This window comes from Lygodium microphyllum, chromosome 9 (genome assembly GCF_053477565.2).
Source record: "Lygodium microphyllum isolate KBCC chromosome 9, Lygodium_microphyllum_v1.1.10, whole genome shotgun sequence".
NCBI lineage: Eukaryota > Viridiplantae > Streptophyta > Polypodiopsida > Schizaeales > Lygodiaceae > Lygodium > Lygodium microphyllum.
The window spans coordinates 156,011,085-156,038,879 of NC_141143.1; the positions used below are offsets into that span (position 1 = coordinate 156,011,085).

General features: G+C 41.5%; 1 protein-coding gene across 2 annotated transcripts in view; it reads left to right on the top strand.

The window, feature by feature from the left end:
* Positions 1-25,657, top strand: part of LOC148031759 (uncharacterized) — a 33,989-nt gene extending 8,332 nt beyond the window's left edge. The window contains exons 2-8 of one of the 2 annotated variants that reach the window (XM_087685412.1): positions 22,241-22,462; positions 22,537-22,585; positions 22,689-22,813; positions 23,297-23,464; positions 23,563-23,679; positions 23,793-23,903; positions 24,339-25,657. In XM_087685412.1, the coding sequence (XP_087541538.1) occupies positions 22,241-22,462; positions 22,537-22,585; positions 22,689-22,813; positions 23,297-23,464; positions 23,563-23,679; positions 23,793-23,903; positions 24,339-24,737 (1,191 nt within the window). In that variant the 3' untranslated portion in view covers positions 24,738-25,657. Of the gene's footprint in view, positions 1-22,240; positions 22,463-22,536; positions 22,586-22,660; positions 22,814-23,296; positions 23,465-23,562; positions 23,680-23,792; positions 23,904-24,338 lie in introns of both variants that reach the window. The other variant, XM_087685413.1, reaches the window with a different exon arrangement.
* Positions 25,658-27,795: the final 2,138 nt, after the last annotated feature.

Consider the following 27,795-nt stretch of genomic DNA (forward strand, 5'->3'; position numbering starts at 1 on the left):
GGGGGATTTTCATCTCTCAGCAGAGGTACATTCAGGAGCTCTTGGTGACTTTTGAAATGGAGACTTGTCAGCCCATTACTACTCCTATGGATCCGAATTGGAAGGCCACTTCACACTCAGATTCTCCCATGATGGATGCTTCACGCTACCGTCAATTGATTGGATCCTTGATTTGGCTTCTCAACACTCGCGTTGATCTTTGTTTTTTTGTGGGTCTTTTGGCAAGGTTCATGACTGAACCCAAATAGGTGCATTGGCAGGCTGCCCTGAGGATTCTTTCGTATTTGAGGGGGACCTCTGTCTTAGAGACAGATGCTTCAGATCTGGTTCTTGCAGGTTAAAGTGACTCGGATTGGGCTGGCGATGTGGATCACCGACGGTCTAGTACAGGCTACTGTTTTACCTTGGGTATAGGTGTTATCTCTTGGAGTAGCAAGAAGTAGCCCACGGTAGCCCTTTCTTCTACTGAGATGGAGTATTGGGTTGCGTCTTTCACCACCTGTGGCTTCGGAGATTGTTGGAGGAGCTTGGCTGCCCCCAGACTTGTTCTATTCTTCTACGATGCGACAATGAGAGTTGCATTGCCTTCGTACGGAATCTTGTATTCCATGCTCAGACGAAGCACATCGAGATCCAGCATCACTTCATTCGGGAGAAGCTTCTGGATGGGACCATTGATGTGGAGTATTGCAAGACGAAGGATAATCTTGCAGATTTGTTTATGAAGGCGCTTCCCCAGGCTTTTCTTCAGCAGCATTCTAGATCCCTCAGTCTTTTGACCCGTCCAAGATCTGAGAGGGGGTGTTAGACAGTCATTTCCAGGACAGTCGGTGGATAGCAGAGTACGGTAGAGTGCCACGTCAGCAGTACGGATGTGAGCAGCCACGTCAGCAATCTGGGCAGGTGCCACGTGGCAGCTTGCAGTCGGACAAGGATAGGCTGCAGTCGGACAGTTTTTTTATTATTTTTTCTGTAGTTGACTGCATTTAATGCAGCCATCCTGGTGCTGGGCATTCTTTTCTTTTTGGCTATTTATAGCCAATTGGTGGCACACTCCAGTCATTATTCATTTCATATTCTGATCTTGAGATTTGTTGGCTGAGACAGACTATGCTCAGGCTGACGGAGATCGAGGTCATTAAGTCGGAGACATACGTAGATATTTCCTCTGCCCCCTTGTGTATTTCTGCACTCTTATACAGCATACTACACCACAGATTTTCTACGTTTACACTGTCTCCTCTCTCTCTCTCTCTCTCTCTCTCTCTCTCCTCTCTGTGTTCACTCTCTCTCAGTCTTTGTCCTACGCTTTCGCATCGTTGCACTCTGATAGTGAACACCTGTCAATGGGTGTGGTACTTAGTATCTTAGGGATTGTACTTTAATTCATGCTCACATAGTGGATGTGACCTTCCAGCACTCTTCTCCCTTGCTGTTCACTTGTTCACTGTGAGTGTGTTCATGTTGCTAAACCCTAACCTAACAGTGGTATTAGAGCCATACCGCTTAGCTGCCAATTTGCTTGCGTGTTGCCATAGCCGCTGTTGAGCCTCAATCTCGGCTGCTCTCTTTCGCTTGCTTGCTACGTGTCTTCATCGACAGCTTGCACATTGTTTGCTTCCTATGCCTGTGGCCTCCTGTTTGACAAGGTCTCAATAGTTCACTTGACTGTCTCGTCATGCATCCTGCTCCTTGTCATGTCCTGTTCCATCAGTTTGCCCGCTATTGACTTTGTCTAGACAACACCGTCTTCCCTAGACAGACGTGTTAGATTGCCATTTTTTGTCCCAACAGCTTGTGCCAGCCTTCGACAGCCTTGTGCAACATTCCATCTGACTTATCACGCCTCTTGCCTACAGTTTTCCGCAAATTGCACGTCATTTCCAGCCGACAGTCCCTGTACCACAGTCGACAGCCTGCAAGCTGTTCATGCCATGTTGACTTGTCCCAACACACTGTCACATTGTCTATCAAAGGCGGATTTGTTGCTCATGTGGTCACTTTTTTGCCCCGACATTATTTTACATTAAAATATTCAGCTGCCTTTGGCCTTAATTAACATGAGCGCAGCAAATAGCTCCTATTCGTGTATAGTGTCCCCAATAAGTACAAAATTTGGGGATTTTGCAGAAAATCCAAATTTCCTCTAAATTTCTTTTTGAATTTTTGGGTTTTTGCATGAAAACCTTGAATGCCACAAAATTTTTGGGGATTTTGCACTCGGTGCTCAGAAATTGCTCAATCTTGTGCCAAAATTTGGGACTTTTCACATTCAAGCATTAATTTCACCAAATTTCACTGATTAAACTCGGGGCTTTCGCGAAAAATTTCCAAATTTATTGATATTGGGGCCAATTATACCTTCTACATCGACATTCATGCACATTGGAGCCCTTTCAACTGAAAATTCTTCACTGATGCCATCAATGTTTCGAAAAATTGTGAGTTTTTGGTTATTTCTTTGCGGTATTTTTGTGTTGCAAATGCATTCGTACTTGGGGCAGCAGCTAGTTACGCAAAAATCAAAAATTTTAGCAAGCAATAGTTGGGCAAAGTGTTTTGCTCAACATGTTTGGGGACTCAAGACAAGTTAGATGGTGCTAATTATCCCATGTGGCCATACATGATGAAGCATGTACTTGTTGCCAAACAATTTTGGGAATATATATGTGGTTCAGAAGTTGGCATGTAGGCCCTACTATGTAGATTGTCACAATTTCTTTTGGCTCATCCACAATCACTAGTGGATCTTCAGCTCCAGCCCCTCCTGCACCTCCCACAGCAGATCAATTGAGATGGGATGGGTGTGATACCCAAGCTCATGCTTTGATTGCACTTTTGTGCAAGAGACATGTTATCTTGCATATTCAATCATGCACAATGGCCAAGGATGCTTGTGATAAGCTTGCCTCATTGTATCAGGTATGCAATGAGGCTCGTTTAGCCTACTTGTGTAAGCAGCTTGAGATGGAGCACATGAGAGAGGGTGATTTTGTGGATGCCTATGTTACATGTATCAAGGATATTACGGAGCAGCTTGCTAATATTGATGAAATCATTCCCGGTGCATGTGTTGTATCTTTTGTCTTGGGTGATTTACTTGATACTTATCAGAGTTTTGCCATGATACTTTGTTTACTTGCAAAAGGTCATGCTAATGCTTACACATTTGATGCATTAGTATCACTATTGTCACAAGAAGAGCAATCAAGGTTGAATCGCTCTAATATAAGTATGGATAATCAAGCATTTGCAGCCAATGATCGCGAGAGGGAAGTCATGGCAGCCCGCTACTCCAAAGAATAAGGCAAAATAGCTGCTTCCATACACTCCTCAAGCACCAAGGATGATGGTGCTAAGAAAAAGAGGTGTAATTATTGTAAGAAGGGGCATGTAATTGAAGAATATAGAATGAGGATGGCAAGTGAAAAGAAGAAACAATTGGACATGAGTGTTGTTGAAAATTTAGCAAACGCAAAGAATGCAACTGAACTTTTGGCAAGCTTGGACATTGGTCAGTCTTATGTCTTTGTTATGCGTTGTTTATATGATCCTTCACATGAGCATGGTTTTTCAATTGTTGAAAATTGCAACACTTGGTAATTAGACAGTGGCGCTTCTAAGCACATAACATCCTTTCATGACTTGTTTGTATCACATGCAAATGTACAAAAGGGGGGATCATTTGTATGTGCAAACAATGCTTCGTATGCCATTGAAGACATTGGCCAAATTCCCATCATCGCAGTGGATGGGAAGACTCATGCTTGAAAAGATCTTGTATGTGCCAAACATAAAGAAAAACTTGCTTTTAGTTTCAGCCATTGCATGTGCTGGTTTTGTGGTCAAATTCCATATGGATCGATGCAGTGTTTATGATTATAGTGATGGGGATGGCTTGATTGTCATTGGTACTTTGTACAATGGACTTTATTGGCTTGATTTATATGAGAGGAGAGCATTAAAGGATGCATTACATGTTGATGCTACCATTGTGGATGACATTGAGTTATGGCATGCTCGGTTTGGCCATCTTAGTTATGGTAGTTTGCTTCTTCTAAGAAGCAAAAATATGGTGCTCGATCTCCCTTCGTTGAAAGCACCTACTCACAATGTATGTGAAAGTTGTGTTCTTGGCAAAATGCATTGTGGTTCATTTTCCAAGGGTGGTACTAAGCGTGCTGATAAAAAATTACAACTTGTGGATGGTGATGTTTGTGGGTCCATGCATGTCAAATCCATTGAAGGATACTTGTACTTTGTTACTTTTATTGATGACATGACTCATCATTGTTGGGCATATGCCTTGAAGCACAAATCCGAAGTGTTTGCATGCTTTAAAACATTCTTGGCCTTGGTTGAAAATGACAGTGGATGCATGCTAGTTACACTCCGTACAGATCACAGGGGAAAATATATGTCATGGGAGTTCAACTTCTCCTTGGCTGAAAGGGGCATGATCCATTAGTGTACCTATGCCTTACACACCTCAACAAAATGGTGTGGCTGAAAGAAAGAATCGCACTTTGATGGAAATGGCACGTTGTATGCTGTCACACAATAAGTTGCCCCCAAAGTTTTGGCTTGATGTTATCTTATGTGCAATGTATGTGTTGAATTGCAGCCCAACTAAAGCATTGGCTGATTGCATGCCTTATGAGGCTTGGAATGGCTGGAAACCAGTGGTGTCACATATCTATGTCTTTGGTTGTTTGGCATATGCTTTAGTGCCACAACTATAAAGACATAAATTGGAAGACAAGGTTATCAAATGCATCTTTATTGGTTATATTGTAGAAAGTAAAGGGTATCGCTCGTGTCAACCCTCCATTAACAAGATTTTTGTTAGTAGAGATGTGGTATTCGCTGAACATGCTGGTCAGCCCTTCATGTATTGCAAAAATCAGCCCAATGTGGGGCCTATGGACATGTTTGATAGTTTGTTGCCTTATTTCAGCAAGGTGGATTTGATTTTGGTCAATTTCAGCAACCTAATTAGGGTTTACAGTAGCAAAATCAGCAGTAAACACATGCTGAACAGCAGCTTGATTTTCAGCCCATTGATCAAGGCATTGCTAATTATGTAGTGGCCGATGAGAGGGATGCTATTCAAGAAGCTAAAACAGTCCCTAGATGGCTGTTAGAAACATCATGGGACAGTAAACAACCTGTTCCTCTTCCTACTAGAACTAAAGCAACCACTTGCCATGCATAGGGTAACTTGGTTGTGCATTCACTTGTAGCGACTGCAAGCAATGAAGAACATGTTTCTTTACATGATGCTTTACAAAACGAACATTGGATGGCAGCTATTCAATCAAAGTTAAACTCTATTGATAAAAATGACACATGGAAGTTATGTGACTTGTTTGCTGGCAAGCATGTTATAGGCACTAAGTGGGTTTACAAACTAAAATGCAGATTTGATGGTAGCATTAATCATTACAAGGCACGTCTTGTTGCCAAAGGGTATACCCAACAGCATGGGATTGACTATGATGAGACGTTTGCACCTCTTCACGTATGACTACCATTCGCAGTGTCATTGCTTTGGCTACTCATTATGATTGTATCAGTTGGATATGAAGATTGTTGTTTTGAATGGTGATCTTCATGAGGAGGTTTATGTCATTCAAACCTCTTGGATTTATTCAAAAAGGGTCAGGAAGCAAAGTGTGCTGTTGCATAAGGTCCTCTATGGTTTAAAGTAGGCAACTAGGGCATGGTATGAGAAGACACATGCATATTTGATTGCTCTTGGCTTCAATAATTCACACACTAAGAGCACACTTTATGTTTGTAAAGATGGGGATAGCCTCTTGATTCTCATTCTTTTTGGGGATGGCACGTTGACTGGACCTCATGACACACATATTTCAGCAGTGAAAGCTGAATTGTAGCATGCTGATGTGACAGATCCTGGCCACTTGCACTACTATCTTGGCATATAATTTATTGTAGTTGAGGGGGGCATTATTTTGCAGTAGTCTAAGTACATTGGGTAGCTCCTTGAGGGTTTTCAAATGCAAGACTACAAGCCTATCTCCACTTCCGTTGAGTCAGGGGAGAGGTTTACATTTGAGGATGCAAGAGAACCTTTTGAGGTTGTTCATTGTATTTGTGTAATTCACGGCCGGATATTCAATTTGGGGTCTCTTAGTTGGTACACTTTATGCACAACCTTGGTACTACACATTGGCAAGTGGTTAAACATGTGTTTCATTATCTCAAAGGCACTCAAACATTTGGGCCTTTTTTATCATAAAGGCACTACTCTTTGCTTGCATGCATTTACAAACAGTGATTGGGCTGGTTGTTTTGATATGAGGGTGTCTACTAGTGGCAATTGTTTCATGCTTGGTGATTCATGTATTTCTTGGGGATTGAGCAAGGAGTCTGCAATGGCCACATCTAGTTGTGAAGTTGAATACAGGGTAGCATTTACAACTACATTGGAATGTGTATGGCTCAGTCGCCTTTTGGTCGATCTCAGTGTGGAACAATAGTCACCCACTCCTATCTACATTGACAGTTAGAGTGTCATGGAAGTAGCGAGGAATCTAGTTTTTCATGCTCGCACTAAGTAGATCGAGGTGCATTATCATTATGTCAGAGAAAGGCTCCATGCAGGGGAGATTGACTTGGTTTATGTCCCTACACATGACAACTTGGCAGTTGTGTTTACAAAAGCTCTCTCTAAAGAGAAGTTCGAAGCCTTTCGCAAGGCTCTCGGCTTGATACCATTTGGGGATTGATCTGCCTATTCCTTGTTTATGTTCACATCATTCACTTGCAGGGGTTTGTTACACTTATCGTGTTTCTTCTATGTTCTAGTGTAAACACTCCCTTATCTCATGGGTACCTTTTACTTTCTAGTTGGAGGAGGGTTTGTTCCTTGTGTGAACACCTGTTAGTGGGTGTGGTATTTAGTACCTTAGGGATTGTACTTTCATTCATTCTCATATAGTGGATGTGACCTTCCTGTACTCTCTTCTCCCTTGCCGTTCATTTTGAGTGCGTGTGTGTTGCCAAACCCTAACCTAACACTATTGATAAGTCGTTAGTTATTGTGACCAAGGTAGGAAGGAAACTCAATTGAGCGAACTTGGTATGAGAGTAATTTGACTTAGCTTCACATATTGAATTGATATGGAGATGTTAAAACCTTGTTTACTAATATAAATAGCTATGAAAAACCTATATGGAACTACCAATTAACATGCTTTTTGAATGATTGATAGGCGATACTTAGCACCCTTATGGATGAATTGAGATGTGATGCGATTATTACATAACATTGTGTAATGTACAACCGGGCTTTAATGATCCACCCTCATATTGAATTGTTAAAATATAATCTACTATTGGTTGCCACTCACTCGAACTCATGAAGCCTAATCTTTTTGCAAAGAATATTGTTGAGAATACACCTAAATAAATGCAAATTTATAATAGACAATGCAAAAAACATAACCTAAGTTTACCCCAATTGAGGAGATGATTTATCTGGATCAATGGGTGGCAGAGCTTCTACGTTTAAATTCCTAAAGTTGATCCATCTGAGTTTGATCCTAGAGCGTAATGTTGAGGCATATGGGGAGGTCCCTTGTACAACAACAACAATACTACAATGACAATGGTTGTTACTATTGCCATGAGTCAATAGAGACCACCAAATGCATACACAAACACAATTGCATTTATCCTACCGTGTGGAATAAGTGCCAAATGTTAGCATGATTGTCAACTCATGTGTGAGTCTGTGCATGGCATTTAGGGCTCGGCACATTGTAGTTATTTTAGGCATTTTTGTTGTGGTCATTTCATGTCATTTTGGCAGTTATGATGCCAGTTGACCAGTGTTAATGGTGGCCGACCAGCATTTATTCGGTGCCTGTTTTATGCCTATATATTGGGGCTCCTTCTCCTCAATCATCATCATTATCATTCACCAGGTGGACTTCTTGTTGGAGTGAGGAGCCGGTGCCAATGCCCACACAGCAAATGACTCATTGTTGTCTGTGATTGTCTCGTGTTTGGTATATGGATTCCATTTTTTGAACATTCTTTTGAGTTCTCTTCTTTGCAGAGTTCTCTCTTTCTCTTCTGTCTTGTGTTCATCCATTTGTTTCAGCACTTGTTTATGCTTCCATTGTTGCATCCACTTTAGACATGGTATCGGAGTTTAGGATTTGTGCTCTTGCTGCTGTGTTTTTTCTGCTGATATCAGGACCATTTTACTCTTGATCATTAGGTAACCTGCTGCTGGGTATTTTTCAGCCTATCTGTGGTTTCCTACAGCGTGTGTTTTCAGCCTGATACATCTGTTTCACCTGTCTACGTCAGTCTGTAGCATTTAATTCTCCATTCAGCCTGTGTTTTGGTGTTCTTCTCCTAATTGTTGGCTGAGTGACTACCTGTACAGGTTATTTTAGCTCTTTTTGGCATTTTTTGGCTGTGTTTTCGTCTTTTCTTCAGCAGACATCTTTCTTTTCCGATCCGATTTTGGTTATCATTACGTGAGAACTCGTATTGTTGTGCAATCTTTGTTGTTTGGTTGGCTGTACTCTCTTTCTCCACACCTTCCCTCCTCTACCTTCTCTTTTTATCCTCTCCATATGGCTTCTCCATGCACTTCTATTGATGATAAGTTACATGGACTTGACTATCTAACTTGGAGTGTTCTCATGAAAGCTTGGTTTGTGCAGAAGTGGTTATGGTACATTGTTTGTGGAGCTATTCTTTGTCCTCAATATCCTTTCCACTTCCTAAAGATTTTGATGAGGACAACCATGAGAAAGCTGTGCTTACATGGGATATGGATAATGCGCGTGGCTATTTGGCTCTTTTTCGATGTATTTCTAAAGAAGTTCTCTCGGTGGTTACCTCCTGTAGGACATCTCCAGATGTATGGTTGAAGCTTCAAATGTTGTATGAGGCACCTTCCACCATGCGTGCAGTGACCCTTTATGGATAGCTTTAGCAAATGAAGTTTGAGTCTAAGGACACCATTCAACTATTTTTGCTCCATGTTACATAGGTACAAGACGAGCTTCGACTCATGCACTCTGCCCTTCTAGAGGCCCATCTCGTGGAAATGGTACTCTACAAGCTCTCCTAGGAGTTTGATGGAGTGGGGAATGCTTTGAGGGCGTAAATATCCTCTACAATTGTGAGCTTCACATATATGTCCTTAATGTTGCTCGAGCACAAGGCATCTTTGCATTTACAGGGGAGGCTTTTATCTCATTATGGAGGTTCCAGTGAGGCCTTTATCGCTTTAGAGAGGGGCGACAAGTAGAAGAAGTCGAAGGCCCGGTGCTATCAAAGTGGCAAGAATAGCCATTTGCGGAAGGTCTGCAAGGAGTTAGCAACTTCGTGGAAAAATGAGAAAAAAAAGAAGCGGGATGTGGACTCCTCTGATGAGGTATTCTCTTTCTCCGACTTCAACTTCGATCCTTCTGTCAAGGAGAAGTCTAAGGTGTGGAAGGGATTCACTTTTTCAGATCGAGGAAAGGGCTTGGCTGCCCCTTCCTCTGCTATTTTCTAGTGTCTGTGATGTGGTTATTCCTCACGACTCTCTAGTGCTAGAGAGAGAGTGTGAGAGGGTGGTGAGATTAGGCAACTGAGCCTCATTTATATAGTTATACAGGTGCATAGGTTCCAAAGAGGGGCGTCCTTGATACATTGACCGAAGTTTGGCAGGTTTAAACCTTCGAGCTGGGATTGACATCTAGGTTCGTCATGTGCTGGTTATTTGATAGAGAGCGGGATCGGCTCCTAGACTTGTGCTTAGATGAGGGGACACTTAGGTAATCTGCCTAAAGGCAAGAAATCCATGGTTATATATGTTCAAAGGCATTTTTGATAGGTTGATCTTGTATGCTATTACGAGACATTGATGAGGGAAACAAAGACATACGTACCAGCGAGATAGAAGGGTTTGCGGAGTGGAACACGGAGTGAACATAGAAAACATGGAGAAGAGAAGAGAAGAGAAAAGAAACTCTGATGAATGGAATGATGAAGATCTAAATCATGGAGTGAATGTGATACAAGGGAACAAGGGGGCTGTAGCACAAGGAAGATGATGAGGATAGCCACAAACCACGAACCACAATGTTCTCCTGAAGGGGTGTGAGGGTAGTGGAGAGGTTGGAGAGAAGAGAAAATATACTAAATGAATCAGTTGTGAGGAATGAATGAGAGAGTGACCTATAAATAGGCATAGTCAATCTAGGATGGTGTCCTTTTTGGGGCTATAAACCCTAAACGCAAAATGCAAAAACGCAAACTGTGGGTGAATGGTTTTTCAACACCCCCTCTTAGGCCCAAAAAAGGGGAAGAAGAGAAGAGTGAGGTGAAGAAGGAACGCTACATGTTGAAGAATGCTCATGCAGTAGGTGCCACTTGGACATTGTTCCTCATGGGAAAATTGTTCACTTGTCCAAGCGCCCTAGTACAAAGATGATGAAAACATGCAATGCATAGGAGGAATGTTGCACTTTGTGTGGTGCTGATGACCATAAGGATATGCCCGTACTTGATCTCAAGAGTTGGCTCCATGCTGACCAAGTGACCAAGGCAAGAAGAAGAGGAGAAAGAAGATGTAGAGGATTTTTAAGATCCAAGATTTCCACCTAAAAGGTAACCTATAGTAAAGAATAGTAGACAGAGTGAATCGAAGAACTCGAAACTCAACCTCGGGAGAAAAGCCATTAGCTCCGTGTATCCATGCGGGAAGGAATATGAACGCAAGTGAGAAGAGAGAAAGACTAAAAACGCAGGAAAAAACCAGCAGTAGCAGTCAACATGCTAAAATCAGTTCTGAACAATGTGTGATAGGTTGGAAACAGGCGCCAGACTATTGTAGACAGCAACGGCCAGCTTGGACCATGATGTCCTCCGTGTTTGGGGTGTGGGCAGCAATTTGAAATACCTGAAATCTGCAAAAACGAGATTGTTTTTTGAATGGAGAGTGATCAGCAACAATCGTTCTGCTATAAACAGTTGCAAACTATGGGTGGAAGGTTGGAAGCAGGATCCAGGTTGTAGATAACAGCAAGGCACAGCTGAGACTGCGATGTCCTTTGCGAAAGGGGTGTGGGCAGCAAGCTGAAAACACTTGAAACCTGCAATAACGAGATTTTGATGCAGCGGAAGAAGAAGAGAAGTTGATGCTGAACCCGCCACCGGTCTTTTCCTCCACTGGAGTGGAGGATCTTTGCCATTGTTTGAGCAGAACCGGCTCTGATACCATGTCAAAAGATGACGTACTAGGGAGACAGTAGGGTTTGCGGGGAGGAACACGGAGTGAACTCGGCAAACATGGAGAAGTGAAGAGAAGAGAAGAGAGAAGAAACTCTGATGAATGGAATGATGAAGCTCTGAATCATGGAGTGAATGTGATACAAGGGAACAAGGGTGTCGTAGCACAAGGAAGATGATGAAGATAGCTACGAACCACAAACCACAATGTCCTCCTGAAGGGGTGTGAGGATAGTGGAGAGGCTAGAGAAAAGAGGTGACGAATTGAATGAATCAGCCGTAAGGAATGAATGAGAGAGTGGCCTATAAATAGGCACAATGAGTCTAGGATGGTGCCCCTTTTTGGAGCTGCAAACCCTAAACGCAAAACGCAGAAACGCAAAAACGCAAACTGCGGGTGAAGGGTTTCTCAGCAAGGAGAAGAAGAAAAGAAGAAGAATAAGAAATCTTCAAAGGACTCCGGAGCGGTAGTTTATCCTTGATCAGCTGCTTTCCTCCACTTGGAGGTGGTTGAGGCATTGACCCCAAAGGCCTTTGATACTGCGTTGACAGCCCCACATACTTGAGAGTGGATTGTTGATAGTGGTGTATCTTAGTACACGACTCCTTCTATAGCAAGTGTTGCTCATTTGCGCCCTTTGCATGGGCAGATTCTCATTGGTGATAGTTCTTCTATTTCTGTTCAGGGACGGGGTAACATGCAGCTTATTTCAGATAGGCAAGATGGTGTCCATACTTCTAAGGCGCTTTATGTGTCGGCCTTGGGATACTGTTTGCTTCTCTTGGTGCACAAGATTTGTGCCCTCGGAACTTGGTTGAGTTTGATGTGGATTCCTTTTAGATTCTTGATTGTGGATTGAGATAGGTCCTTGCTTCAAGTTATGAGGAGATTGGAGTCTATAAGTTGTGAGGTCTTCTTTTGCCTTGACTTCTCTTCTTCTTACCTTTGAAGCACAGTCCAAGCTATGGCATGCTTGGTTTGGCCAGCTTAATTATGATTACCTTTCGATGGCGTCTAGGGAATAACTTATTCGAGGTTTGCCGGATATTGTGGTGAGCCAGCAGTTGTGTGTATCGTGCATTCGTGGGAAGCAAACTCGTGATGCTATTCCCAACAAGGCTTCGAGGTGGTCTTCAGTATCCTTAGAGCTTGTTTCTATTGATTTTTGTGGACTGATGCGGACGGAGTCTCTTAAAGGAAGCTTGTATTTCATGCTAATTGTGGATGATTAGAGTAAGATGAGATAGATATATTTTTTGAAGTTGAAGTTAGAGGCTTTTTCGAACTTCATGGATTGGTTACTCTTTGAGGAGAACTGATCGGGCCAAAAACCGAAGACCTTACGATTAGATAAGGGTGGAGAATTTATTTCTAATGAGCTTGCCCTTTTTTGTGCAGATCGTGGTATCCACCAAGAGAATCGTAGTGTGATGGAGATGGCCCGTACTGTCATGATGACATATAATTTCGAAACCTCACTTAACATGTGGATTAATTTTTAACCACACGGTTAAGTATTTGCAGCAGTTTGTGATTAGTTTTGAGATCAACAAGTGATCAGTTTATGATAAGATTATGCTTAGTTTTCAATGGTTTACATATGGTTCTATGGATAATAGCATATGTTATGATACCATTGATGTTTTAGCCATGGTTTATGCTTGGTTATGCTATGCTGTGGTTTGGTTTTGACAGATGAGTTGAACTAATGAGAAATAGAGATGTCACATGATAATCTGGCAATGTCTTTAAGATTTTTTGCGAGTCTTATGTTATGTTATGATTGATAGGTAATTTTCAGCATGTGTTCGGCATATGGAATGGTTGAGCAACAATGTGTGATGTTGTGTTAACTGTGATGCTTTGTGAAAATTCTAATATACTATTTTACTTTTGATGCATTTGACAGTGCAATCGAGGATAATTGCAAGGATTTTAAGGGGAAGGGCTATGGTGAGGATATATAATTTTGAAACCTCACTTAATATGTGGATTAATTTTTAACCACATGGTTAAGTAAATGTTGCACATGTGAGGTGTAACTGGGGTCAGTGTAAATTTACGAGCCCTGGACTTGACGAAATCACGGGATGTCAAATGAAAAAGTTGCTGTAAGCTATGTTGCATACGTACTTGGTGGTAAATGATATTAGTTGTTGCCTAGGTCATTCATTTGGTCATAAGTGTCAGTTGGTGACACTAGAGAAGTGGTGTTTAATGCTACCTAACACCAATTTGATGGTTAAAGATAGCACAGAGACACTCGGGAATGGAATTTGCCTAGGCAATTTAATTATTAGCCAATCAAATTAAAATTTTAGGGTACCAAAATAATTATTAAATTAATTTTTAGTATTTAAAGATTAAAAATTAATATTTAATAAAAACCATTTGGAAGGTTGCCACTTGTCAAAAATGCCCATGCAAGACTGAAAAACGTCTTTAGAGGTTGGAGAGAAGCATTTTAGTGTATTTTGCTTGCAAGAGAGAGAAAGGAGATACAACTGGTCTGATTTGCAGTTATTGGAGGACCTTCTGAGGCAGCTTGGGGCAGGAGAAGACCAATTAAGAGCTAGTGATAGCATCTACAGGCTGTTGAGACAGGGCAGTAGCAATAAATGACTGATTTTCTTCAGTTCTTTGCATCCACAAGTTGTTGAGAGAGTGCAATAGTAGTAAATGATAGATTTTCTTCAGTTCTTCGCGAAGAAAGTTTGAATTTTCTCTCTCCTTAGCATTCTCTCTTATGTCCGAGTCTTTCTACAGCCTTGCTCCAAAGATTACAGCATTGAGATTTACAGAGGTTGAGAAATTTCAGATTTCTCTAATGTAAACTTTAATGTGCAGCAGAAATTAGGGTTTAGCAGCAGCCTCAAGAAGCATGCGAGAAATTGGAAGCTCCACGACTTGGATTCAATAGGGATGAAGTTGTTTTTAGTTAAATTCAAGTGGAGGGACCAACAAATCAATGAATTTGGGGTATTTTCCATCTCTATTAAAGTGGGTGAAGGCCAATGGATTGCCCGAATCAAGGGGCAAATTAGATTAAAGACTTGCTTGTCATTTTGAACAGCTAGTTTTGGGTCCAACAGGGTGTCCAATGTCTAAAATTATATGGTAAAGTGTGCATTTCAGTTTTGTGAATTGTTGATTGCTGTAAGTAGTGCTTAATCAGGTTATTCACCACTGTATTCGAGGAGGAAGGTTGGTTACATGTACCATGATGGAGCATAGACAGACACCAAAGTGTTTATGGGTTGAGGCTGTGGCTACCGTAGTCCATATCTTTAATCGCTCTCCTACTTTTGCTGTTGTTGGTATGACATTCTATGAGGTGTATTTTGGATCTAAGCGAGGTGTATTTTATTTTAGGGTTTTTGGGTGTGACGTCTATGTTCACATTCTGAAACCATGGTGTGACAAATTTGAAGTGGGTTCCAAAAGATAGTTGTTTGTGGGCTATAGCTCATAGTCCTGGGGTTGCCGATTGTATGATCGCGTCAAGCGTAATGTCTACATAAGTTGTGATGTTTAGTTTGTGGAAGTTCTAGGCTCAGAGAAGGGTGAGGAACCTCCTATTCTTGTCAATCCAAGAGATAGTTGGGTACCGGCACTTGTACCTTTGAAGCCCATGCCTCTCGATGATTCTTCTTTGGATGAGGAGTTTATTTCTTTGCCACTAAACTCTCTGATTGAGTCCCAGGAGTTGGTGGACATTCTAGAGACTTCAATAGATGGCGAGTGATGGGGAGAGATTTGGTCTCCTTCTCATTGGGCATGTGACTTCTTCGTGATATAGGGATTGAGGGGGTCCCTGAGGAGTGACAATCGCAAAATGGTTCGCGGCATTCTCGGAGGAACGAAACACATTTCACAGAGCTTGTATATATTAATTTCAGTTTGATGATTCGTGCCATGTCAGATAGGGAGCCCACCTCAATGGAGGAGGCTTTACGGCATGATTATTGGTGGAAAGCGATGCAGTAGAAGCTGGAGTCGATTGAGAGGAACGACGCTTGGTATCATGTGCCTAAGTCTTCTTATGTAAAGGTAATTGGAGTCAAATGAGTCTTCAAGACCAAGTACTGCAATGATAGCATGTTGGATAAGCACAAGGCTTGCCTTGTTGCTAAATGTTTTGCACAACGCCTAGGCTTTGGTTTTCCATGATACTTTTGCTCCTACAGCTTGGATGGCTATTATTTGTGTAATTCTTGGCTTGGCTAGCCATAGGAGTTGGCTAGTCTATTAGTTGGATGTGAAGTCTACCTTCTTGAATGGGCAGTTGAAGGAGGAGATCTATGTTGAGCAGCCTTTGAGTTTCACTTTTTCTGATGGTAAGGTGTACAGGTTGAGGAAAGCCCTCTATGGCCTTAAGAAGGCTGCTTGTGCTTGGAATGAGAAGATTGACTCGTTTCTCCAAAGAGAGATTGGGATATTGGTGTTCCAAGGCTGACCCACAGCTTTATGCACACACCTCAGGTGGAGGTTGTGTGTTGTTTGTCCTTTATGTGGACGGTTTGCTTGTGATAGGTGACCATGCCTAGATGGTCGTGCACACGAAGGCATCACTTCATGGGAAGTTCGAGATGACAAATAAGGGACTTCACTTTTTTCTAGGTCATGAGATCTATCACACTCTGAGGGGGATCTTTCTCTCCCAGTAGCGGTATGTGCAGGAGTACTTGACTACGTATGAGATGGAGGGATGCAAGTCTATTACGGCCCCTATGGATCCAAGTTGGAAGGCCACAGCCCATTCTAATTCTCCTTTGGCAGATGCTGTGGTAGACATCTTCACCAAAGCTCTTCCTCGTGACAAATTTGAAGCATTTCGCGATGCTTTAAATTTGATATCCTTTGGTGGCGGATGATCCTTGTACTCTTGATCACTCTTCACTCCAGGGGGGTTTGTTGGGTATTTGACTTACGCCTCACTTACGCCTACGCTCATATGGGAGTGTCGGTGATCAGTAGGACACTAGGGCACTTTTTACTCTCGGTAGGAGAGGTTTTTTCCCCCAGACTTATGGTCTTATTGTCGTATGTACTTATGTGCTTATGTTACACACATTTGGGCACTTAGTGTGTGTCGGGTGTGAACACCCCCTACAACCCTAAGGTTTAAGGGTTGTACTTTGTACTTTCTGGTTACACTCATTCAGTCTATTCTCTTGGGTGTCGTGCTTCAACTCTGTCTCTTACTCTCACACTGTCTACTGAATCCCGGCTGCACCTCGATCCTTCCATCTCACAAGTTTTGTCCCTTTTGATGCTTTAAATGAGTAGTAACCTATTGTGCTACAGCCAGAAGATCATGGACAGCAAATAGATGCGTAGGATGAAATAGGACAGCAAGAAGAACATGCTGAAAACAGATTACAGCAGCAAGAAAGTGCTGAAAATCAGCCACTTGGTAATGGTATGCACATTCCATAGGATGTAGGCCCACTGCTTGATAATATGGATCATTGGGTAAGAAGGTCTACACGTATCAGAAGGTAGCCACAGAGGTTCAACCATCTTTGGATTGCATTTTGTTGACTGATGAGGGTGAGCCTTTGACATTTAAAGAAGCATAGTCATGTGAAAACAAAAGAAAGTGGGAGCTTGCTATGTAGGAAGAGATGAAGTCTCTATATGCAAATAACACATGGGAGCTTGTACCTTTGCCCAAGGACAAGAAAGCTATTCCTAATAAATGGGTTTACAAAGTGAAATGTATTGATGAGAAGCCCAAGTACAAGGCACGGTTGGTTGCTAAGGGCTATACACAGAAGGAAGGCATAGACTTCTAGGAGGTCTTTTCACCAGTGGTGAAAATGACTACGCTCTGTGTTTTGTTTGCTCTCACTGCATTCTTGGATTTAGAGTTGGATCGGATGGATGTGAAGACTGCTTTTCTTCATGGTGACTTGGATGAAGAGCTGTACATGAAGAAGCTAGAAGGATTTGTTATTCCTAGAAAAGAGCATTTGGTTTGTAAGCTGAAATGCAGCTTATATGGGCTGAAACAAGCCTGTGGACAATGGTACAAATTTTTTTTTTCCTTTATGCTCAGCTATGGATTTAAACGTAGTCATGTAGATCACTGATTATACACTAAAAAGGCTGATAGCTGGTTTTATATGTGGATGACATGCTGATTACAAGACATGATAAGAGTACTTTGAATGCTATTGAAAGGCAGCTGAGTTCAGCCTTCTCCATGAAAGATTTGGGGGCAGCTGAACATATTTTGGGCATGCACATTAAAGAGATAGAGGGCAGCGTTTGTTGTTTCTCTCACAGGATAAGTACAGGTTTAACATGGCTGACGCTAAGCCTCTTGGTATGCCTTTATCGCCATATACAAAGCTTAGCAAATCTGATTACCCTAAGGATGATGCAGCTGCTAGTGCCATGAAGGGTGTGCCTTATGCATTAGCTTGTGGATCTTTGATGTATGCCATGGTTGCAACTCGCCTTGATATTGCTCATGTAGTGGGAGTTGTTAGTAAATTCATGTCTAACCCTGGCAAGCCACATTGGGAAGCAGTGAAATGTATCTTTAGATACTTGAAAGGTACACAAGAAAAGTGTATATACTATGGAAAGGATACACTAGAGTTGCAAGGATTTTGTGATTCGGACATGGCAGGAGATCTTGACACTAGGAAATCTACCAGTGGGTATGTTTTTACTTTGGCTGGTGGGGCTATCTCTTGGTGTTCAAGATTGCAGAAAATTGTGGCATTGAGTACTACAGAAGCTAAATATATTTCAGCCACAGAAGCTTCTAAGGAAGCTATTTGTCTTGGCCGTCTGGTCAAGGGTTTTGGTCTTTCTTCAGGTACTCTCGTGCTTGGTTGTGATAGCCAAAGTGTAGTATGTCTGGCTAAGAATGCCATGTTCCATGCACGTACCAAACACATAGATGTTCGGAACCACTTCATTCGATAGGTCTTGGATGATGGTCTTGCCACACTAACTAACGTCAAAACCCAAGATAACCTTGCAGATGTTCTCACTAAGTGTCTTGCAAAGGCTTAGCATGAGCATTGCATTCATTTAGTGGGAGTTGGTTAGCTTAAAGGTACCACTTCGGGCCTTTAAGTGGGAGGTTGTTGGGTGTAAAGTCCCTTCGTCTCCATATATATAGTCATACGGGTGTGAATACACCCTTATTGTACCCTAACATATAAATACATTCTTTTATCCTTTGTGTACCTTCACGATCTGGTACACCTATCTTTGCGTGCCCTCTCTCTAACTCTTAGCTTTGCAGCTTGCACCTTGATCTCGCACTCCATTGCGCACTCTCTTCCCTTCAATTGTTATTTCTATAGACGTGGCTGCTCATTTAGACATCAGAGATGATGAGGTGGGACCCATGGGAGAGATTGGTATGTATCAACTTCTGCCATATCAAAAGTAATGAAAAATCATATTTCAACATACTTGGTTTTGGCCAAGGATAAAGATAATAATAAAAGTGTTGGAAATGTGACTAGGTTGGATAGGGATTGCCTTGCATTTTTGAAAATGGATGCTGATTGCTTTTCTTAGTCACTTCCGAGACAATTGCCACTTGAGAGGCTAGAGGATCGTACCATAGATTTGATCTATGGCAGTAGCCCTTCTAATAAGTCACCATATAAGGTGAGTGTAGTCCAATGGTAAGAGATTATGAACCAAAATAAGCTGTTAGAAAATAGACCAATTCATCACAGCCCATCTCCTTATTGTTTACAGTGCTTTTGGTGCAAAAAAAGGTTCATGGTATATTGGTATTGAATACCGCTCATTGAATAAGAGCTCGATCAAGAATCGATTTTCAATTCCTAGGATCAATGATATTATGGATAGGTTGTAGAGGTTAGTCATTTTTAGCTCCATTCATTTGAAGAATGGATGCCATTAGATCTGCATGAGGCCCGAGGATGTGCCTAAAATTGCTTTTTGTACACTCTTTGGTCTTTATAAATTTCTTGTCATATCATTTGGGCTTACAAAGACTCCCGTCACTTCAATCAAATGATGGATATAATTTTTAGACCACATAGAGTTTTTGTGGGTACATTCTTTGATGATATGATAGCATTTTCAAAGAATGAGGCAAGCCATACAAAACTCTTGGCTATGGTGTTTAATGAGCCGCGTAAGCATTGTTTGGTGATAAATGGCAAGAAAAGTGAGTTCTTTTTGCATGAGATCCACTTTTTGGGGCATATTCTATTGGTTGATGATGTGCGTACGGATCTCAAAAAGGTTGAGGCAATACGTTCATGGCCACACATGTAGTTATGTTCTTACTACATATAGTATATTTAGCACGCACTTGAAATTGCTTCTCCATTGTATGCCTTGCAAAAGAAGGGTTTTCTTTTTATTGTACAACAATGAAAATTTCAGCATTTGAGAAGTTAAAGGAAATGATGACTTTAGATCTAGTGCTTGTGTTGCCGGATCTTAGGAAGTCATTTGGGGTACACTATGATGCTTATGGTAACTACATAGGGGCTGTTTTGATGCAAGATGGTAGTGTAGTGGCCTATGAGATTTGCGTTCTCCATGGTACAGAGAAGAATTTGCAGGTTTATGAAAATGAACTAGCTGTAATTCATGCACTTTCCACATAGAAACACCATCTTTTGGAGGTTGATTCATAGTGTAGATTGATCATCATACATTGTGCTATTTTCTTAGTACTTATTGAGATGAAATTTGAGAAGTATATGAGATGGGTGAACTTCCTCTTTGTGTTCTATTTTTAAGTTGTGCACATTGATAGTAAGAAGAATATAGTAGCTGATGCATTGTCTAGAAAGTCTTAGATTTCAACTTTTAAAATGGTTTATCACATTGAGTTGGATGTCATGAAAGATTAGTATGTTGCTGATTCGGATCTTGCAGATGTTTATGATCAGTGTACAGAAATTACTATGGATTTCATTTTTGATCTTCTAAGAATAGGGAATGATTGGATTTGGACTATCATATATAAGTTTAGTAAGCAAGCCCATTTCATTCTTGTACAGAAAAGAAATCAAGGTTGTGTGAGAGTGCGCAAGGGAAGGGAGTCATGAATATGGAGAGGACTTGGACAAGAAGGGAGTGAAGTACTTGTTTAGGGCCAAGGAATGAGATGGTGGTGATAATGCCATCTCCTAGGGAAGAATAATCCTTGCCTTCAATCCACTTCAAAATAAGCTACCGATGGCTGGCTAATGCTGCTTCCACTTGCTTTGTGATCCAAATTGTATCTTGAAGCAACCCTGTTTTGGGGTACCACTTGAGTAACCCCAGCTAGGGTGCTAGTGAGAGGTGCTTGAATGGGGTCTTTTAGGGTGTGAAAAGGAGGGTGGCCTCCAACCAACTGGCAGTCCAAAGACGATGCCTCAAGGGTTGTCACTCCCTCCTTGAGGGCAAGTGTTGTATTTGGAGTGAAGTGGATAGGCAGGAAAACATCGACAGAGGGTGTGTGGGGGCCTGCACTAGAGTCCCATGGTGGTGGTGACGAACGGCTTCTATCTGGTAAGTCTTGCTTGCTCCTTCAGTTTGGTGTGCTGTAGTGTCTTGAACTGTGTGCACGTTCAAACCCGCCTGGGCTGAATACGGTGCTTGTGGGGAAGGGGAGATTGATGAGGTGGAAAAGGAAGTGGCTTGGGTGAAGAACTGGAGGAGGGAAGCCATTGTAGAAGAGGAAGCTGAAGATACCAACGGAGGAGATGGGATTGTTGGATAGAAGGGAGCTGCGGTGAAGAAAGCAGCTGTGAACGAAGTTGTCTGAGGTAGATCAGGAAAAGGGCAGGCAACAGGCTGAGCAGACTCTTGGGCAGTGGGAGGAAGTAAGCAGGGCTATAGAGGGTAGTGATTCTGGGCAGCAGGAAAAGGAATGCAGGGCAGCATCAGTGTAGAGCTGGGTGGGGGGGAATGATGGTGGGGTGGAGAATTGTAAGTGGGAAATAGGGTGATGGGAGAAGACAGGCAGGTTGGCGGATCATTATGGCAGCTACAGGTGTTGGTGGAAGTCATGTGCAGGGCAGCCATGTGAGGTCCTCAATTGGTTCTTCTTAGTAAGCAACTTTGAGACCAGTGTCTCGATTGAATTATACAAAGGGACAAGTGGCCTCACACTTGTCATTTCAGCCTTCTCTTGTCATTGTAGACCCTTGAGGGTTTAAAACAATAAATTAGAGCCTTCTCTCGTCATTCTCAGGGAACAGTCTTGCTGTAGATTAGATTCTATCTTGCTGGTTACAATAAGAAGAGACTCTATCTTGCAACAAATCAGCGCTTGCGTTCTTGATGTTGCCATTTTAATGCGTTTTATCTGGGTTGAGGAATAACCTTCTATCTCATTTCAGTAAGTTACCATTTTGATGGTAACATTTGATGTTTTTCTTTGATTGTGGATAAATTATCTTGTGTCTCATTTCACTACACTAACACATACTTTCCACGAGGATGATTGTTGACAGCAAGCATACTTGTGAGCATATGATGTTGAAGTCATCAACTCACAAGTGTTCATTTGAGAGCTGATCTTCTCTCAAGTTGACTGCACCTTGAACAGCAGAAATAATCTGTGTATGTGGGAGAAAGGGTTTTTTTGGGGGGGGGGGGGGGGGTTGTAGTAGGTTCACCTTCTAATCTTAGTAGTCTCTTCTGTGAACTCTAGAACTCCATCTGGCTGTCTTATTTGAGCATTTTTCAATCATACATGTGAATGTATTTTCTGATTGTTTTTAGCCATGAACTTAAGTCTTATTTAAGATGTATCTAAATAAGAAGCATCATGCTATGAAGTAACTTCGCTTAGATTTCACCTAAGAATGTGAAATATCTTCTTTTCTTCTTGCTCTACTGAGATGCTTCCTTTCAAGGCCAATATCAAACTCTTGCATGTTTATTGATGTCAGGATGAGTTGTACGCATGCTAAGTGTACTATGCATGTTCACCATCCACTCTTCCTTATCTTTTGACAGGTAATAGATACTGGAAGTGATATGCTAAAATATGTCAATATTGTTGAAGGTGAAAAGGCAGGAGATCCAGTTTTCAGAGTGGTTGGAGACAATGGTGAAGAAGATCTTGAAATGCTAAAAGATGCCAATATAGTTGAAGTTGAAAAGGCAGAAGGAGATCCAGTTTCCAGTGTGTTTGGAGGAGGTCATGGCGGAGACGATCTTGAGATGCGGAAGCTTTTGGTGAGAAATAAGTATTTAAACTGAAGTACCTGCTCGGTGGATTTTTCTCACTTATCAGTTTCAGCATTCTGTAGGCAAATATACCCCCTTATCACTTGGATACATGCAATCTTGATTTTACAAGTAATCTCATGTTGTGTACTCTTATCTTTAACTCTTATATGCTTCATTGCATCTACTGAAATTGCCGTAACTCAGCGGGGACCTCGATATTTTGATCTACCAGAGGAGAAAAGTTGTTTTTGCTGTGGCAACAGTGGGCATCTTGCTGCAGACTGCTGTGAGGAGGCACCTAAGAAGGCATGCTATGTTTGTGGGAATTTTGATCATGAGGCAAAGGATTGTCCGAAGGTATGACTTCCACTTTTATGTCTTGTACATACTCTCAACTGAACTCCCTTATATTATGAAATTTGCCTTTCATTCAGATGTTAATTTTCATGTAACCTTCAGTTATAGATACTTGAGCTTTGTGTATGTACTAACCCGATTCTTGATTTACAATGTAGTACTAGGTCTGATGATGCTGAAAACATTCACTTATTTTGACATTGCACAAGAGCCATAGAAGCAGATGCACTGCTTGGTCTTTAAGCCAGTGTTTGTGTGTCCTGATTTTTAACCTTTCGTATTCTTGAATGAAACATGTTGTATCTACTATTTTTTCATCCACAGCACTGGTGATAGGATGGTTGCATACATCATGCGACTGTTCTCACACTATTGAAGTCAGTCTGAATGCAAGTCTGCAAGTTGGGCAGGTCTCCCTGAAGCTCATTCTTCTAGTCTTGGTATTAGATGCTCTGACAAGTACTATGGCATGTGCTTTTTCAGGGTTCCTGCTTTATCTGCAAAGGGATTGGGCACTTCGCAAAATCATGCCCCAACAAAGGGACAGCAAGGGATAGAGATACTGAACTTAATAAAGTTTGCTTACGTTGTGGCAACATAGGACATGACATGATTGGATGTCATAGGGAATACCATCTAGCAGATCTTGAGGTAATGCCTTTAATTTACTTTGTTTAGGTCCTGAAAACAGTAGGAATTATTCTAATCAATCTTCTGGTGCTGCAATCGTACTTCCTTCCCTATTGCAGATTATCCAGTGCTACATATGCAAGAAATATGGTCACCTCTGTTGTGTTGATGTGGTTGTGACTTCAGACAGGGAGGTTTCATGCTACAACTGTGGTGAACTTGGACACACTGGAGTGGTAAGAGGCAATTTGGCAAATATTATGCACCTCCGGTCATGTTGATTTTTAGTGAGTGGTTTAAATAAGAGATGGCCATACTAAAAGCAGATATATGATTTTTATATGTGCAGGGATGTGCAAAGAGTAGGTACCATATTGAAAATGACAAACAACCTGCAAAGGTTTGTTATCGTTGTGGGGAAGAAGGTCACTTTGCACGTGGGTGTAGCTTGCGTGATGAGGTCTCTCTCTCTCTCTCTCTCTCTCTCTCTCTCTCTCTCTCTCTCTGTGTCTGTGTCTGTCTCTTTCTGACTCTCTCTCTCACCCCCTGTTCCCCCCTCCCCCCTATTGACACTGGAAATCAGGCTTTCATTAGTAAATCTTTGATCAACTCGGAACTTGTGATCATTTTGAGCGCGCCCCCCCTCCCCCCCCCCCCCCCGCCCCCTTTCCCCCCCCCCCCCAAATGTACCAATCAGAGTATAAGCCAATCTTCCAAGTAGCTGACTTTTCAGTTGAAAGAATGCATAGTTTTAGTCAAAATTTGCAACCTTATTTTGAAGGACAGTAGCTCTAAAGCTCAGCTGGTAAATCTACAGTGAAGTTATGCTGTTTTTTGTGAGCAGTGCCTCAGACTTGAGCTCCACTTTTGATGCATAACTAGTAACACTTTGCAGGATGACTCATGGCCTGACTTTCAAACTCCAGTTGTGAGAAAGGTTCACCATAAGACTGAGTTTCACGGCTTTAGGTCTGTCCCGGTGGCTGTTGGAAAGCAACCTCACCGGTCTGCTCATCGTGCTCATGTGGCAAAGTGGCCAGAGTACAGGGGGACGAAGGACGAAAGTGACTCGTGGACAAACACGTATTTGGACAGGAGGTTCCAGGATCACAGTGAGTACTCTAGCACTCCATCAAATAGGAAGACACACTCGGCTCGTAAAAGCAGTTGGAATGACAGTTATCGTGACCGATTTGAATTTAGAACACCAAGCAGTGATGAGGTGAAGACCTCAACAAGAAAGCACCACCATCACAACTCTCACAAGTCAAATCAAAAAAAGAAAAGGCATTAAGCCATTCATTTGAGGTGCTGGATTCAGCTTTTGTCGTCATCGACTGGACATGCAGCCTCTGTTCATGTAACCGCATGTCTAATTAATGAAGAAATAGATGGGTTTTTCCAGCCCATAAGCGGACAAGGTGGAACGTTCTGCTTTGTGGAGTGTCGGATGCATCCAAGAAGAGGTGGTTTCTGTACAACCGTCTGAAGTATATTTGCGAATGGTGTGAAGGCTGAAGTGCTAAGGCAGGTGCTCTGTCCGGTTCTCAAGGACGACTGCCTCTTTTCTGCCTAAGCCATATGGTGCGGTGCGCTGCGTCTGGCACTGCCCGTAGAAGAACACATTGGAGTAGGGTAATAATATCATAATATATGATTTTTAAAAGAATGGAAAATAGACTGTAAACAAGGAGTTAGCATTAGAAGTACCAATTCTGTTTTATGAACAAGATGCAATAACTAACAATGTACTTTCCAAGTCGATGCTCGTGCAATGAAAATGTCAGAGAGAAGCAAGGTACTGCAGCATGTATATCGGACTCTTGTGAGCTATCCTATCCTCCACCATGTACTGCAATTTTCGTTGCTATGACTAACGCTTTCAGTGACGAGACTCGCTTCAATGCGTCATGCTTCACCGCCTAGGTGAGAGCTTTATGCAACATGTCCTCAATTTTCAGGGCTTGTGGAAACTGGTACGAGGGCTAGAGCTATAGTGTGATTTTTGTACCTTACCACCTCAAGCTTGCTTGCCATTGGGAGGCTGACAAAGCTTCATTGGATGAATAATAACTTAAATCCACATGTACACGTATATACCCATGTATTAAAGTGGAAGGATATGACAACTATGCATGTATTGCTCACAATAAAATAAGATGAGCCTTATTTTGAAGTGTTGAGCATTCCAAATTTAGACCGCCTTTGATTTAGGCCGTATGATCAATCGTTCCTTTGGGAGCATCTAGTTGTATTCAAAATAGTTAGGATAGGGAAGTTGATTTCTTATATAAGGCATGCACATGTACAACGGAGGTGTTTTGTTGTTAGTATTGCCTTGGAAGGGCATGAGGGGATTGTTGCCTTGTCCTTTCAAATACTCTTAAATCTTGTTTACTTGCAACATCGTAGTGAAGTAGCATTACCTTTTTTGTAGCATCATATTTTCGTAAGGTAGGGAATAGTGCTATATACAAGAGTAGAAATACGTGCTGTCTCAAGACTTCAGTCAATCTCCAGACATTCACATTATTATCCAAAGTGCCTCTTTAAAGCCTGCCCTTTTTTCTCAACGTTGCAAGGAACTTTTCTCATGATGAATTTGAGTGGTATAGTCATTTGAAAATGGTGATTTGTCGTCTAGATAAGATGCATTATGCTTTTGAACTTGTTGATCTTGCCAAGTTCGTGCCCACTGTGCTAGTTTTAGTGTTGGTGAGCCACCACCTTGGCATTGAATTGCGTGATTTAAACTCATTTGCTACCAGTCATGGTTGGTCAGCTATATTTGTAGCCCAAGGTGGTTACTAGTGTTGGTGTCAATGGATTATGATTGAGTAATGTTATAAGTCGGTTGTGAACGTTCTTCCAGGTGCTACGATTTTTAAGCCATATCAATCTACTTATGTGCGTATCATTGTGCATGCAAAAGGAGTGGAAAAATGAAAATGGCAGGTCTTTTAAAGTTGTCCTTTGTTAATGACAAAAGAAAATGAAAATGAAAACAAAAAGCAATCATATGTAATAGGATTTAAGGTCATAGTTCTTCTAGTTGTCCATTGGATTGCATGAAGCTCTTGGCTATATAATATATTGAGTTGGCAAAAAATCTCAATAGAGAGAGAAAAAGGTTTAAATCAAACTTCACAAAAGAGAGCGAGAGAGAAGATTCGACTATGTAGATGCATATTAGCTTGAGGGCTCCTAGTTGTTGCCATCTGCCTTTCAATGTTAACCATTGAAGCCACAAGAGCCACAATCCAAGAACTTCCATCCATCAAGATATTGTGTTTTCATGAGAAAGGCCTCCGTAGTCTTTGACTCTCATGCTGGAAGTCTTGTTTATCTCAGGCCAATCCTTAGTAATGGGCTCCGTTTTCTTACACTGAAAAAACTAGCTAGTATGGCTATCAATAACAATCTAAGAAGATGAGAATGGCAAGTAGAATTTTATTGTGAGGATTGCCTCAAGTTGTTTACTTTATAAGTGAGGATCATTTATTATACAATAAACGCTCTCAACATGTGGTTACTTTTATATTTTAAAACCCAATAAGGGAATCAAATGAAGTGATAGTATGTGTCATGATTGTACATGTGTGCAGATGAAGGTTAAAGCACCAAACATCCCTTTTCTTCACATACATGGGACCTTTGTCCAATGAAGGTGGAACCAAAGGGGACAACCTTCTAACAAAGGTAGTCACTTGGTATACACCATTGATGATCTTTTGTGTGAGCAATAGAGATTTGGCATGGCCTCATGGAAATTTGCTAGAGATCATAGGATTAGTCTTTTCACTACAAGTCATAGTCTAAATCTTCTTAAGAGATGTTGCATAAAAAAGTGGGGCCTCATGTCCAAAAAACATTCAATTGAATATGAAAAAACTAGCTAGTATGGCTATCAAATTCCTATACATGCTAGCTCTAATTTTGGTTGTAAGCCCCTCAAATACCTCCCTACACCCTAAGCTAAAAACCAGTTTAAAGTTCATGTATCACCATGGCTCTAGGAAGAAATATCCTAGTCACGGCTTAAAATATAAAAGAAACCTAGATGACAAGGTCCCAAAAGCCTCTTCTTGCACATTTTCAAATGTTGCAAAATAGAATTTAAAAATGTTTTCCAAAATATTTGCCAATCATCCACATTGTCTATCATGCCCAATGTTGATTGATTTTATCCACACTTTGGTTTGTTAAGGCTAGGGTTAGAGTCTACATTCATGGAGCTAGAAAATTATCTTGCCAAAAACCATATGGTTATAAGAGCAAGAGTGTTTAAATTTTTTGTTAAGCTACTTTGCAATTGTAGTTTCTCTTCACAAAATACTTATTTGGTTAATTGT